The following is a 15,523-nucleotide window of genomic DNA, read 5'->3' as shown; positions in this document are numbered from 1 at the left end:
AGTTAGAAATGAATTCATAATTCAATATGAATGCATATTTTGTCTCTTGCAAAGCTTCTGTGATAATAAGCACACAACTTATCAGTGTATCCCAAAAATGCTACAAAACACAATTTGTCTATTTTGTTGATGTTGGTGTAGTTGTTGATGATTTTTTTTTTCAAACTCCCTTCAGGGTTGAATGTAAAATAATCTGGAAACCCAGTTTATGCTGGCACATTCAAATACATGAATATCACTGAACTTGAGAGTTTTGACACACTGGCAGAACCACGTTCTACTTGAGTTTTCAAGTACAACTATTTCTGCAATGCCCTAAAAAAAAAAAAAGTTCACAAAGGTAAACAAGCAAGGGCAGCGTCGCTTTAAGCAGTACAAAGTCATCGTTACATCATTTTGCTTTCATTCTGGGAACACAACTATCATCATCCAGCCTGCAAGGTTGTCAGTAAACCTAAATACTCTGCCTCAATTTGTGCCATGCTTATCTCAAGCTGAAGTCGTCATCATCGTCGTCCTCCTGCCCGTCCACAGCGCCTCCCTCCGCCCCGCCGGCACTGACTCCGCTGCCTCCAGCCCCGCCTGCTGCTGATGACGATGAAGCCTGTTTCTTGGACCCACCGCCTCCCCCTGGAACCCTCAGGCTCCTTGCAAGCTTGACATACTGAGAAAATGAGAACAGAGGATAAGTCCTATACCTCACCGCCTATTAACATGCAAACATCAGTGATTCTACACACTAAAAAAGAAAAATAGACAGAAATAAAAACATGTTCACTCAACTGCATAAGAGTTTTTTAGTCAACCCATCCTTTTGATACATGGCAAGCATATTCTCAACAGTGGAAGATGAATTTTCGAGTCCTTCTGAGAAGTGTGTTTTACCTTTAAAGGGAAAAAATAGACTGACATCTCAATGTTACGTTCTATGGGAATGACAGCAAAGTGTAATTTGACACAGTGAGAAAAAAAACCTTTTTTTTTTACAGTATTATCTTCAAAAGAATGCTAGACAGTAAATGATGCTAACATAGAGAGATTGACCATGAAAATTCTTCTTGTATAGATGTCTTGACCTTTGACCTTTTTGATAATTGACCCTACTGCCGATGTCATCATATCTTTTGAGATATGAAAACCTGACATGGTAAATGTTTAACCCTAATCAGGCTGGGGGGGGGGGGGGACGGAATCCGCCCCCCCCTCGACGTTTCGCGCAATATCTTCGCAACGCGATAAGCTCCCGCCGCGATGTTTCATGACTTTTTTCTTTCAAGTATCGCGCAACTTTTGAGACCCAAATTGTTGCGCCCGCGCGTACCGTTTTGACGCGACGCCCGTTCGAAAAAAATTTGTCAACCCCAAAATTGCTCCAAAACGTGATTTTGTGTACAAATCCAATGCAAATTGTGTTTTTTCAATTAATTCACATAAAAATTCATATCTTCACTTAGAATGGCCGAAATAAATTTATTTTAGCATAATAATGCTTCGAAAAATGTCTGTGACAAATTTTGGCCAAAAACAAACAAAAACAAAAGGTCAAAAAACAAAGAAATACATAAGAAATTCAAAAAACAATAAAATATATAAGAAATTAATTTCGATACAGATTTTTTTTTATCCTATGTCTCAGAAGAATGATACAAGAAACATTTTTAAAAAGAAATTAGCTTAATTGGACCATTAATAAGTGATTTAGAGCCCCAAACTGATTTTATGCATAAATTACAATAATTAATTAATATAAAATGTAAGAAAATTTTTCGGAGAAAGCAACCATACATTTTGATAGAATACGTCGCGGGCGTCGCGTGTGCCGATTTTCGGCGCAATCGCGCGTTCCATAGGCGAGATCTGAAGGGGGGGCGGAATCCGCCCCCCCCCCCCAGATATAGCATAGCCAAAAAAGCCCAGCCTGATTAGGGTTAAACAATATCACAGACAAAACAAGCACCTGAAAATAGAAACTCTGGTCATGACTACAGAACAAACAGAGGAAAATGAAGAGGAGGAGAAGGAAAAAAAAAACAGAAGTGAATGGTGGGTGAAAAGAAAGAGGCAAGGGAGCCAGGGAAGATCAAACTTACACAGTTGTCCATGTATCTGAAGAGAGGAAGGTTGAGAATTTGTGCGAAGGTCTCTTCATCTTGCTTGTCGTAGGATTCCAGTAGATGGTGCAGCGCTGAGGCAACGTCGCTGCCAGCGTAACCATCAAAACTGAGGACGTGGATGGTACAGAGAGATAGAAACACTCACACCACATATTGCCTCAGTCCACGGAAGGGAAATTTCATCTTGAAAAAATTGTCACGGTTTAAAATGAAACCACTGCCTGTATTTCTATACCATAGGATTTCACAGTGTCAAGTCACTGCACGTTGCTCTCGTTCTAATATTCTGATTTAGCTGATGTTCAAACATACTTACTCCATTTTAACCCTAACTAGGCCGGGCTATTTAGGTAGTTGATAGAGCCGGGGGGGGGGGGGGGGGGGGGGGCCTCCCAGGCCCCCCCTCCAGATCTCGGCCGTCGACCGCGCGATCGCGACGAAAATTGGCACACACATTGCCTATGATGTAATCTAAAATACCATGAAGTTAATTTTTCAAAAAATTATCATTTATGCTAAATTATGCTAATTTATGCATAATGATGCATGAAATCAGACTATTTGGTATAAATCACAAAATAAAGCTCAAAACAGGCACATTTTTTGTGTAAATATTCTTTTTAGTGTCCTTAGCAAATGTAATTAAAAAGAATTGTGATATCAGAAAAAATTCCTAAGTATTTTATTGTTTTTTGAATTTCTTATGTATTTCTTTGTTTTTTCGACTTTATGTTTTTCAGTGTTTTTTCGATGAAATTTGTCCGCGACATTGCTCCGAACAAGAAAATATGTTATTCATTGATTTTAATCAATAAAACACCAAAATAATCATGCTTTTATGAAATTTGTCTGTAAGCACAGTTTGCATTGAAATTGTACACGAATTCACGTTTTTGAGCAATTTTTGGTCTGACATGCATGTACATATTTATGCGTAACTTCGAAACCGCGCGACTGGGCGTCGCAAATTTGGTGTCAAAAGATGCGGGAGACTCGAAAGAAAAAAGTCATGAAACGTCGCGGCGATAGCTTTTTGCGATTGCGATACATCGCGCGGAACGTCGAGGGGGGGGGCCTCGGAGGCCCCCCCCCCCCCCCCCCGGCCTAGTTAGGGTTAAAGTACCACATATTGTAAAACCAGATGTATTTGAAGCACAAAATGTTCCCAAATTGAAGCCAATGGGCTTTTTCATGGCACGAATTACCTCTGACATTCAATGTATTGTGTACACAAACATTCTCATGTGCATTTCACTTTGGCGAATCTTGGCTCCTCACAAAATTTGCAATAGTTTTAAGCGCGAACATTTCTGGTTTCACAGTACTTTTTGAGGACATTTAGCGGCAAGGGGCATTACTAAAGAAATATCATATCTATTTTACCTCAATTGGCATTTGGACTTGTGTGATCATTATAACAATAACATATTCATTGATTTTATTTGCCAAATAGTGAGTTTGGATTGCCCTGAGTAAGCAGGTATGTTGATTTGTAGCATCCTGACTGAACATGGATTCGGTACTTACCTCATTGCAATTCCACACATTTTGTCCGCTGCCACGTAGTCTCCTCTTTTGAGGTGAACTAAGACCAGTGCCGATACAGTCTGCGGGGTGAGAATAGAAACATAGTCGGTATTATAAAGAAAAAGCTTTGAATATGCTCCGAAATGAGACATGGTCAAAGAATTCACAAATATCTGACATGGTGATTGTCAGCTGTCTCATTTTGGATGTAGTCTGGTGACAGCCAAGAATACTGAGCACAGCAAAATCCATACTAGGCTAGACAGAGTAAGAGAGAGTGAAAAACAAAACAAAAAAGAAAAGAAAAAAATAAACCCTGAGAGAGAGGCTTGATCATGACTGCATCGATGTGGAATCAAAGTGACTTTATTCCATCACAACAACTTGAACACATGCAGTAAACTTTATGGTGACACAACATTTGCTCCAGCGACAATTGCTCCAGTCCTATTTTCTCCAAGGACTTAGGGTTAGGATTAGGGTTAGGGTTGTGACACGATTTTAGGATTAGTTTGATTGGGGATTAGGATCAGGGTTAGGGTTACATTTGAAGGTAGAATTTGTTTGGCTTAACATGCAAATATTTTATGGGAGCAATTGTCGCAGGAGCAAATGTCATGGAACCAAACTTTACATTCTGAAATGGCAGTAACACAACAAGTGTGGTGCAGAGCAGGAGTGGATCAGTGGAGAGTGTGACAACAGGTCTAGCATGAGAGCAGGAAGAGTGTGGGAATGCAGAGTTTATAGAAATGCAGAGTGTGGGAATATGGTGATAATGATGACAAAGACTGTAAGGAGATGATCTAAATGAGGACACAATACTCACCCTGTTTGTTGCATCGATATCTCCTAAATCATTCCTCATGTCTCTCTCTCTGGACAGGAGCTTGGCAGCCTGATCATAGTCTTGTATATTCACCAGGATCCTCGAAGATTTACCGAGAAAATCTACAATCTGTCGAGGGCGCTCTTCCAGCTATATCCAAAACAGACAAACAAATTGTACAGTCTCCATTGTATTTCAAACAGTTCTCAATTAAAACACACACAAAAAAACAAAAAACAAAAAAAAAACAACAACAACAACTGTGTCAAAGAACTGAATACTTTCCTTCATGTCAGAGGCTACATCTTGCTGTCAATTTTGACATGACAACTTTCCTGAAATGGTTTGACTTTGGACTGGCCAGAGTTGCAAGCAATAAGGAGCTTCCACTTCAGGAACTTAAATCTGGCAGGATGAAGACTTTTGGTGACCTTCCTCATAAAACCATCTGTCTCTGTCTCTTACTTTTATTTGAATCACAAGGGCAAGATATGGTGTGAAAATTTGTATTGCCTTTGTTCATCACGCTTCCATTCCAGTCTTCCATTTGCGCATGAAATGCGTAAATATGATTTATGACAGGAGCACCATTTTGGCAGACTGTGTAAATCAGGGCTGCCAACCTTGAGTGAGAGTTTGGCGTGAGACATTGCGAGGGAGCGGACCTCCTGGCTAGCGCCTGGCGGCCTGCTGTGCGGCCGTACGTACGTATACATACTACGTACACAGTCAGCGTATGTAAAGCGATGTAAAGCACACGTCATAGCCATACATATGATACATGTACTGTAATTTGCCAAAAGTACAAGCTATGCTCACGTGGTATAGGTAGAAACCAATCGTAATCCAATAGCTCGTCTTTGCGCGCGAACCAAACATGATTATTATTGGTTAAGCTTTACATCCGCGCGGGAAAATCTCGAAATTTTGGGCATGGGCATATCGATATTCGGAATATCAGAGAATTTAGAGATATATTTATTTTTGTAGTCATGTACATTCCATTTTGGGGGTTTAGCATGAGATTTCGTTTATCAGAGTGAGACAGTCAAAATTGGTTGAATTGCGTGAGTCTCACGCTCAATGCGTGAGAGTTGGCAGCCCTGTGTAAATTAATTTTTTTTTTTTTTTTTTGTATGACTGAGCAATCTTGGCAGTTGTGACAAGCAGACGCTGAATATTATGTGTGGGACTGTTGGCAGTATGTAACCTTGCGGTTTGACACAGCTATGAAAGAGTTCAACATCAGAGTTCCAAATTAAGGTCTCAAATCTAACAATGTCCATAAACTAATTTCAGACCCCATTGCTCTCTTTCCAGATGTGAGAAATGTAAAAAACATAACTCTTGAAGGTTAATTTCAATATGATCAATTTCATGTCACAGATTTACATCAGCACAGTAAACGTCAAGCAGCACACTGCTACAGTGTACATACAGTGCTTCCATCCAGTTTCCAGATCAAACGCTAATTCCGGCAAAGACCATCTGAAAATTGAGGGTACATCTATCAAAGGTCATTGGGTTTCACACATGCAAAGATTAGTGTTGCAGTCAGTTAACTGTAGTCTTGATTCTACTGTCCTGTTTGTGAAAGCTCCCCAATGGATTCTGCTGCTGAGCGACTTGCACGAGTGATTAAATGCATCTCTAGAAATATCTATTCAGTAAAAAGTAGGGCAAACCATCAATTGTGCCCATAAAATTTCACTGAATATGTGAGCTCCTTTTTCCTTACCTCCACGACATCACATGCCTTCTGGTAGAATTCCACGGCCATCCTAGGATTTCCCGTTTCCAGCATCCTTTCAGTGAAACAAAGAAACAAAGTCTTGATGATACATCATACAACATGGAGGTTGGCCACAACAACCTCTGAACACATCATATATGCCACATAATTTTCAAGAATGATAGTTCGTGTAATGAGACTTGAATGGCAATTCACTAGTGGAAAATTTTCTGCTTGAGACCACAGTCAGAGAATAAAACTAGGTTTAAACAATTTTCAGGGAGCAAGGTTATTATCAACCACAAGAGATATGATATACATTGCATCTGTGCTTTGGGAGGCACAATATTGGTGTGTTGTAAACTTTGCAAATATCAGAAGATGTGCAAAAAAAAAAAAAAAGAAGAAGCAATTTGGCATTTCAGAAGTTAGACAATCCCTTTCTGATGGATTAAAATACTAGTCCCTGAAGACTTTTTCTCCAACCACTAATTGGCAAAGAACTGATAACATAAAATGGTGATAATTTAGCAGGGATTTGCATTCTCACCACAAAGAGTAGCATTATAGAGCAATATATACCATGTGTACTACACAGCTGTTGTGCACAGACAATCCAGCATAGTAAACCCAATTCTCTGAGCACTCATTTCAAGACTGGTGCTCATTTACATACACTACAGCATATGGTTCTTCAGTCACAAGCACAGGTCTATGAACTGGAAACACCTCTACAAAGTACTGTAAGAGCTGTTATTTTCGCGTACAAATATTTTCACAATTTTCGCAAATGGGGAAGTCACAGATATTTTTGTGAGATGCTGCTTTCATGATTTGACACCCAAGACTATCGAAAGTGGACTCACCCCTGTCTGTTCATTTCGCTACTTGATGCAATCAAGATCAGGTGGCAATATTTTCATGTGTTGTTAAATTTGCGGCCCAACAGTGATTCGCGAAATTCGCAAAAAATTAAACCCTTGTGAAAAATAACAGCTTTTACGGTACTTAGCAGTGAAAGGTTGGGGTGGGGTGGTATATCTCACTTGGCAGCTTTCTCCAGAGTGATGGCAGCAGTGTCTGGAGTCCCATGTTCCTGGTAGAGACTAGCAGCCTTCTCAAACAGCCCCATCACTTCACCCCAGTCCTTCATCTCCTGTAACACACAGATTTGACGACATTAATTTCAATTAAGAATGCATATTGATACATACTATCATTTCCCCCCCCCCCCCCGACCAGATTGATGTAGTTTTTCAAGCACTGTGTGATTTGTATCTACGGACTCTAATTTCATAAAGTCGAACACATGACTCTGTATATGGCTGTAAGATGATTACATTAATGATTTGAATGCAATCTTAATAACCTTTAAAAATATATACAAAATTTACAAGTTGATATTTCTTCAGTTTCAAAATTCACAAATCATGAAGAAATCTATATAGGAATTCAGAATGTTTGACAACACAGGTCAGAACTAGATTGCAATTCAAAGGCAGAGTAACTCTCATTTTCCTTTCAGGAGCTTCAGCTGAATCAAGATTGCAATATCTATTTCAAATAAAGACAGAGTACAGATGACACATACATCCCTCCTTAATAGTGGCAAGACAATTCAATGGTCAAAATACATTTGCCCTTTACACATCGAAGCTTATTTAACTCTACATAGCAGTCAAACAACAATGCTCACCTTCATTATGAATGCAGCCTGCTCATATGCTTTTCCAGCGTGAAATAATCTGTGATGTATCACTAAGGAACTGCTGCTGGAACAGATTATGGCATTTAGAGCTTTGCACTCTGAACAATTTACACATTTCACACACAATTCAAATGTGAAAGAGTCAGGGATATTCTGATATATCATAAAGTGATTGTTAACAAAATACCATCATTGTTCTTTCTGTGCATTTTTTTAATGATATGGTCATTAGCATCTCTGAAATCATCTAATATCAGTAAGAAAGTAAGCTGCACAAAGAGGTTTTTAATGTATGACTGAAAGCAAGGAAGTCTCCACTCTGCCAATTTTCACATATTTTACACACTCACCACTCTGCACATGCAATCCACCTCACACCCCCCGTCCCCACGCTCCCATCCCAATACTCACCCTGGATAAACATTATCTACATTTGTCAACTGGGCTGCTTCCGCTCTCAAGCGTAAGCTTATAGGATACAGCCTTTTTCTGCATTTGCTCCCCTTAGATTGCACCTTTAAATCGTTTTTCTTCATTATTAATGTACCATGTAATTTGTATTAAACAATTGTCAGTATTTTGTATTCATCAAGTTTATCAATTCTTTTTCAGATATCCTATGATTTGTACAAAAGAAAAAGGCATTGGTATATTACATTTGTCATGAAATTGCAGAAATGAATAAATATCAGATATCAAGAGCCAGTTCCTTATCCCTATGTCACAATCATTAAAAAAAAAATTAAACCAATCAGGGATGTCAGTTAGAAGGCCTGATATAGATCTACATGTAGCTACTTTGCACACCAAAGGGCCTGAACTTCGATACTACCAGGGCCTGAATTCAGGCTTTTTGCCTGAAAACTAGCTTCCCTGATCAGTCAAGCATTCAAATTATGACTGGAGGCTGCATGAGAAAAAGGTTTCCTTGATCCCTCTTTCCATTCTGTAGTCTACACAATTTCACATCGAAAATTCATTTCATGTCGGCAAAGTGCAGAGAAGGTACTTTATGTTGTGATTATTATCATTTACATTGCAAGGGAAAAAAAAGGAAGTGTTTTCTGCTGAAGACATCTGATTGTGTCTTGCTGATGATGCTTTCATTGAGGGATACTTTCAGAGGAATGTCTCACAGATTCAACTAAAAAGGATACGCATCATTGTTCCTGTGGGCTCCAGCTGCATTGATGTATGCCTTCTTGGCCTCCATGGGTTTCTTGGCATTCTTGAAGCAAATTGCTTTCAATCAAGAAAAACATAAAATCAATGACTTTAAAGTCAGTAACAAAACTTGCTTTGTACAATCAAGATATCATAGATTCAGCAGAAAAGGCTGAACATGCCAATGAAATGGTGATGACCTACTTATCAAAGGAGACTTATAACATTCATGATCGACTTAATAAAGAAGACTTATAAAATTCAATCTAATCCTGCAATTGCAAATGCATATAAATGGCTAGTCAAAAGAACAGTGCTGTATGTCATTTGGTCTAAAGAGCTACAGATTGCTATGGTAGGTTTGATTCATGCAGTGGGGAAACACATCAGGTTCTGGAATATCTCAACTCCATATAGAGGTCAAAATGAATATAAACTGAAAAGAGAATTCATAAATTTAGGAATGACAGCACGAATGTGATAAACAACTATCATTTGCACAATCTTAGACTGCGTCACATTATCACACAGATACACTAGAGCCCATTCACACTTAGGTTACAGCTCTTTTGAAAATCTGGGCTCTCTTGAAAAAGAAAATACAATATTATTTTCAAAGGCAAATTTGATGACCACAACCAGAAAATATAGAGTGTTGTATTTTCTTCTCATCAAAAACTGTTCATTTACTGGTAATAATATCAACATCTACAAAGGAAAAATCAATTACCAGCTTGTTCATACTCGTGAGCTGCACTCCCAAAATCTGGTTTCCACTTGAAGAAAGATGTTTTAAGACTGCAAGAAATAAAAATGCAAACTTATTTTATGAAAATGAAAAAAAAAACCCAAAATAATCACAAAGACAACGCTGCACATTGGCACTGGTCTGACGGTCCACGACCAGTAAAAATCCTTGTCGGACCAGTAAATTTTTCTGGAATGGACAAGCAAAACATGGAAAAACTGGGTACCTATTGGTCTGACAGACAGGTCGGACCAGTAGAAAAAATGGATTAGTGTGCAGCCCTGACAAAGATAAATTTGATAGAAACAATAGCTTGAGTGCCAATGTAATTATGGTGATTTTACTAGTGGAAGTGAGAAACTGAATTTGGAAATGGGTGGCTTTTGAAACTATATCTTACATGATAATTTATATTCTTTGGGTTCAAAGATGCCAGCAATTTCACAATACATAATGCAACATACAAATTACTTTTGTAAAAAGGAAACTAAAAACTAGAAAGGAAATATATACAACTGTATATGGTTGGACCTACTACTCATCAACCCGAACCGCTTAATGTTTATTTGCTTGATAAGAATATTTAACACTGAAATTCACGTAAAAAACTTGACCTCCATGATTAAGAAAATCCAGCACTATCAAATGCCTTGTTCCCTTTTCGATTCGAAGTTTCAGTGCAAAAATATCGCCGTCGAACTTGCGTGGCCTCGTTTCAGCTCCCCGCGGTAAAGCTCCTTATTGAGATCGACCCCTGTTTTTGCATTGACAATGCACGCAAACCGAGTTGTATTGAACACCGTGTTGTACGAAGCTTTTTAGAAACTTCCATAGACATTACATTATGAATCGGTGAATATATTCATTCGAAATTTTGTCCTTGATTAAAACCATTAATGAACAGTGAATTTTCGCGTTTTCCCACACCATCCCCATCAACGGTCAAAGCCAATCCATTTTTATGTGCTCTGCGCGCAGTGAAGTGCGTACTAAGCATTCTGTGCGCCAATGTATATGCGGTCGGTTTCAAAAAGGGTGGTCGATATGTAGTAGGGCTACCATACATATTTTATTATATTTTCAATCATGAAGAATTCAGTGCAAAACACATAAAATGATCATAGTGTTGAAAATTTCGGAAACTGTGGAGGAAAACTGTGTTGATTACATCCATTTTTCTTAAAATTCAATCGGTGATCATATCCAAATGTGTGGCACAACAATTATAATCTAGGCCTATATAGATCAGGTTTCTGTTGTCTTTTTCCAACATACATTGTGTGTTTGTACCATGCCATGATTGTATTTCTGGTTTGTGGCATTCCCAGACTTGGCCTAAGCTACATTAATCATACAAGTTCTTCCCCCATTGTTTTTTTTTTTTTGTGTGTGTTTTTTTTTGTGTGTGTTTGTTTGTTTGTTGATGTTGGGTTTTTTTTTTGAGGGGGGGAGGGGGAACAATCAATTACAAATCTTCATTTACTTTAGTTTATAGGTCCTAAGGATTATTATATTAGAGAAAATAAACAGTAAATGCGTCACTGGCTTTCTGTATCAATTCTACAAATACAACCAAGAAAGGAAAATCGTCACAATTGAGTCATCTTTGACTGACGACATGTCGACTTTCGCAGTAACTTTTGGCAAACGCTCGTGTCGATTTCCATCAGTTTACCGAGCTTGCGAGTACCGAGGGAGAATGACCCCCTATCAGACGGGGCGGGTAACAGCTGACACGGCCGGGCCAATCATCGCTGGCCCGAGGCCGAGCCGTGTGGGTCGTAAGGGGTATACAGAATACGCCGAACAGGCGGTTGAATTGACCTATGATGGAGCCGTACAAATCATAACAGATATCTTCACGATGATTGCACAGTCACTTCGACATTTCATTCGCATGCATCATTATCGAATGAACCTGAATTACAACAGACAAGAAAATACGGGGCAAATTATAATAATTCATACTGTGTAGGCTGTACTAAACTGACCTCTTTTCTGCTGCAGCGATGTGCTCATTAGCTTCGGCAAGTCTCCGTGCATCCGCCATGATCACAAATTTTGTTATGATTAGTCTCATGTCAAGGTCCTTTTTGACACGTAATATCAGAATGACGTGGAGACGGTGCCTCACCTCCGCCTCCTACCGAGTCCCATAGCTCCTATAGCTGGTGTGGATGAGCGCACGACTCACCTGTTTTGAGTCCGTGTGCAGGTATATGCGAAAATATTTTGACTCGAGGCCGATACACGTAGGCCCTAATGATAAAAAATAAAAGCAAAAATAGCAATATTTCAACAGATGCTGATTTTGTTTGTTTACGTTATAGGCCACGTTTCATGATTGTGGAGGTTAACCATTTGGAAGAAACAACAAAATCTTCAACGGAATGACCATGTCTGCATGTGCATTCATTAGACCTATTAAAAGCAATAAGTGCATATAAACCATGGGCATTGATTTCTTTTTGTCATATGTTGTCAGGCCCGTAGACAGGATTTTTCAAGGGGGGGTGCGGTCACTAAAAAAACGGACCTTCGGTACCAATACCAATGATGACACACACACACACACACACACACACACACACACAATTTTTTTTTCTTTGGACGACCGAACTACAAAAGTTGTATAAGAATTTGCGCGCGAAGCGCGCCGCAAATTGTGAATTTTGACTGTTTTAATGACGTTTTAAAGTCTCGAGGAAATTTGTATTTTTGTCTGTTGCATGCAATCGCGTTACGGTATTTCATCTAGGAAATAGTAAAAACTCATTTTGCCAGGAAGTTGCAAAGTTTCATTGTGTTCGAGACTCTGCGCGCGTAGCGCGCCGCAAAATTGAGAAAAGTGATTTTCCTGGTGTTGTTTTAACTTTTATTTTTTCTATTGTATACCCGCGTTAGCAGGCCTGAAGCCAGGATTTTTAAAGGAAGGGGAGATTGCGTTAATTAACAAAACGGTCCTTTGATACTGTCCCGGGAGGGGTAGCGACAATCAAAAGGTGGACACCATGCTCATACATGGACTTTCAAAATGGCCCCTAAACGAGTAATGATCATATGATTTTTTCGGGCCTTAAAAACAAGTATTCCTTAAATGTTTTCTGCACCCTAAAGAAGTACTTCATCATGATTGAACAATGTACCATTTTCCCAAATTTCGGCCTTTTTGATACCCTTTGATTATATACGCTCGTACATCACACTTTCCATCTAATCCGTGAGAAAAAACGACCCCTATTACGCGTTTTCTTTAGCGAGTATGGTCACGGTGTCCACCTTTCAGTTGGAGTTTTCCATCCCATTGGATGCTGATTGGAAGATGAAACATTCACTTTACTATACAGTATATCAGCCGTTGGTATGCGAGTTTGTCAAAAACGAAAATGAATAAGAAAATTTTTAAAACAAAATTAATTGTAAATGTGAACCATTTATATTTTGCCTCCTTGTGGTAGGATATTTCCAGCATTTCCGAACTTTCAAATAATCATTTTAGATTTAATAATATCAAAGGTAGTAGATCCGATTCGCAAACATCTCCAATATCAGTCAAATGTCATATTAACCATCATGCTAAGAAGGTTTTCTTTGTGAAATTTGGAGGTCAGTGAAATTCAAAAATTAAACATCCGTTCGCCATTGGAAGAAGTTGAATGCAAATTCAGACCTCAGGCTTAGTGCTCAGATGTTTTCCTATTTGATTTGATCTGTCTTACTGTGCACACTAAGATACATACTGGAATGGTTATTTCTTATTTATTAAATTATAGTAGCATATTTGGTTACTAGCTGTCTCTAGGCTTTTTCGAATTTGGGCTGCAAAGAGATCCACTACCTTTAAGTTAGAAGAGAGATAAGTAAATAATGATAAAATAAACAAACAAAAAAGAATGAGTTTCTTTTGTAATAGCTAGATACTATCTGACAAACTTTTTACTTTACCATTTTACTTCATAGCTCAGCACTTTCCATTCTCTCTCATACCCTCTTACCAGTGGCGTATCTAGGGAAAACGGCGCCCGGGGCAAGCACGAAAATTGCGCCCCTAATTTCTGAAAAAGTGTTCAACCCCAACACCATCCCAGTCGGGACTTTAAACAAAGTCCACATGATGCTTTTTCAAGCACTTAAAAAGAATCTTTTGAGGGTGATTTAAATGTAATGAATTTTGATAGATTTTGGCGAGCGAGCGCAGCGAGCGAGCCGAAAATTTTTGTATTTCAGCTTACAAAACATGGAATTCTTGTCATTTTTTGCTTACCAAATCTTACAAAATCTAATCAAGATATAGTGACGGCCTTATAGATAACGATTTATACCCAAAAACTGCAGTACGTATGAGGACTTTAAAAAATACTCTAAATTAGTGCGTGCGACTGAGCTGAAATTTGTATATGTCCTCGTCATCATGATGTATTGTTCTTATCTTTTTTTTTATATAAATTTTGGCAAGCGAGCGCAGCGACCGAGCCGAAAATTTTTGTAATTCAGCTTACAAAACATGGAATTCTTGTCATTTTTTGCTTATCAAATCTCACAATTATATTGACGACCTTATAGATAACGATTTATACCAACAAACTGAGGACTTGAAAAAATACTCTTAATCAGTACGAGCGAGTGAGCCGAAATTTGTATATTTCTGCGTCATCATTACGTTTTTTTCTTATCTTTTTTGATTTTTTTTTGCGCCCCCCTCCCTGTATGTTCGAAATCGTTGGCGTCCTCTTTTGATCCAATCGGCGATCGCTTCAGAACGAATGAAATTGCAGTCGCTGCTCCGTGTAACATTTTTCCTGCTAAATATAAAATGACATGAGTGAACACAATAGACTTAATCATTTTGTCCGCGTCATCGTCACGTTTTGTTCTTATCTTCTTCTCTTTTTTTATACAAATTTTGGCGAGCGAGCGCAGCGAGCGAGCCGAAAATTTTTGTATTTCAGCTTACAATCATGAAACTCTTGTCATTTTTTGCTTATTAAATCTTACAATTCTAATCAAGATATAGTGACGGCCTTATAGATAACGATTTATACCAACAAACTGAGGACTTGAAAAAATACTCTAAATTAGTACGAGCGAGTGAGCCGAAATTTGTATATTTCCGCGTCATCATTACGATTTGTTGTTATCTTGTTTGATTCGGGTTTTTTGCGCCCCCCCCCCCTCCCCCAATTGGCCATCGCTTCAGAACGAAAGAAATTGCAGCCGCTGCTCCGTGAAAACATTTTGCCTGCTAAATATAAAATGACATGTGTGAACACAATGACACTGTCATTTTGTCATCATCACGTTTTGTTCTTATCTTTTTTATATACATTTTGGCGAGGGAGCGCAGCGAGCGAGCCAAAAATTTTTGTATTTCAGATCACAGAACATGGAATTTTTGTGTGAACACAATAAACATTGTCATTTTGTCCGCGTTATCATCATGTTTTGTTTTTATCTTGTGTGATTTGGTTTTCTGCCCCCCCCCCCACCATTCTCCCTCCCCCCTTCCGAGCGATTTTTTTCCTTCTTCTTTTTTTCCTTCTTCTTCTCCTTTTCTTTTTTTCTTCTTCTTTTTCGTTTTTTCCCCTTTTTTTTTCTTCTTCTTCTTCGTTTTTTTTTTTTCGTTTTTTTTTGCGCCCCAAGGAGTGGCGCCGGGGCACGTGCCCCCCTTGCCCCCCCCCCCTAGATACGCCACTGCCTCTTA

At 38.7% G+C, this 15,523-nt stretch overlaps 1 protein-coding gene across 1 annotated transcript; it reads right to left on the bottom strand.

The window, feature by feature from the left end:
- Positions 1-405: 405 nt before the first annotated feature.
- On the bottom strand, positions 406-11,872 carry LOC140233398 (gamma-soluble NSF attachment protein-like). The gene is made up of 10 exons (XM_072313505.1): positions 11,814-11,872; positions 9,805-9,872; positions 9,068-9,152; positions 7,899-7,947; positions 7,249-7,358; positions 6,209-6,275; positions 4,471-4,620; positions 3,642-3,721; positions 2,091-2,220; positions 406-664 (listed from the first exon to the last, which is right to left on the bottom strand). The coding sequence occupies exons 1-10, from the start codon at positions 11,870-11,872 to the stop codon at positions 485-487; spliced, it is 978 nt and encodes a 325-aa protein (XP_072169606.1). The 3' UTR covers positions 406-484.
- Positions 11,873-15,523: the final 3,651 nt, after the last annotated feature.

This window comes from Diadema setosum, chromosome 9, assembly GCF_964275005.1.
Source record: "Diadema setosum chromosome 9, eeDiaSeto1, whole genome shotgun sequence".
In the NCBI taxonomy this organism is placed as follows: Eukaryota; Metazoa; Echinodermata; class Echinoidea; order Diadematoida; family Diadematidae; genus Diadema; species Diadema setosum.
The sequence above is the reverse complement of the archived record's forward strand: the minus strand, read 5'-3'. Positions and strand labels throughout refer to the sequence as shown.

Excerpts from the sequence above, each read along its gene's own strand:
- LOC140233398 (XM_072313505.1), bottom strand. The coding sequence starts at position 11,872 with ATGGCGGATGCACGGAGACTTGCCGAAGCTAATGAGCACATCGCTGCA. Across the intron at positions 9,153-9,804 it reads TCACGAGTATGAACAAGCTG|CAATTTGCTTCAAGAATGCC; the intron begins GTAATTGATTTT and ends CTTGATTGAAAG. Across the intron at positions 3,722-4,470 it reads ATATCGATGCAACAAACAGG|ACTGTATCGGCACTGGTCTT; the intron begins GTGAGTATTGTG and ends CTCACCCCGCAG.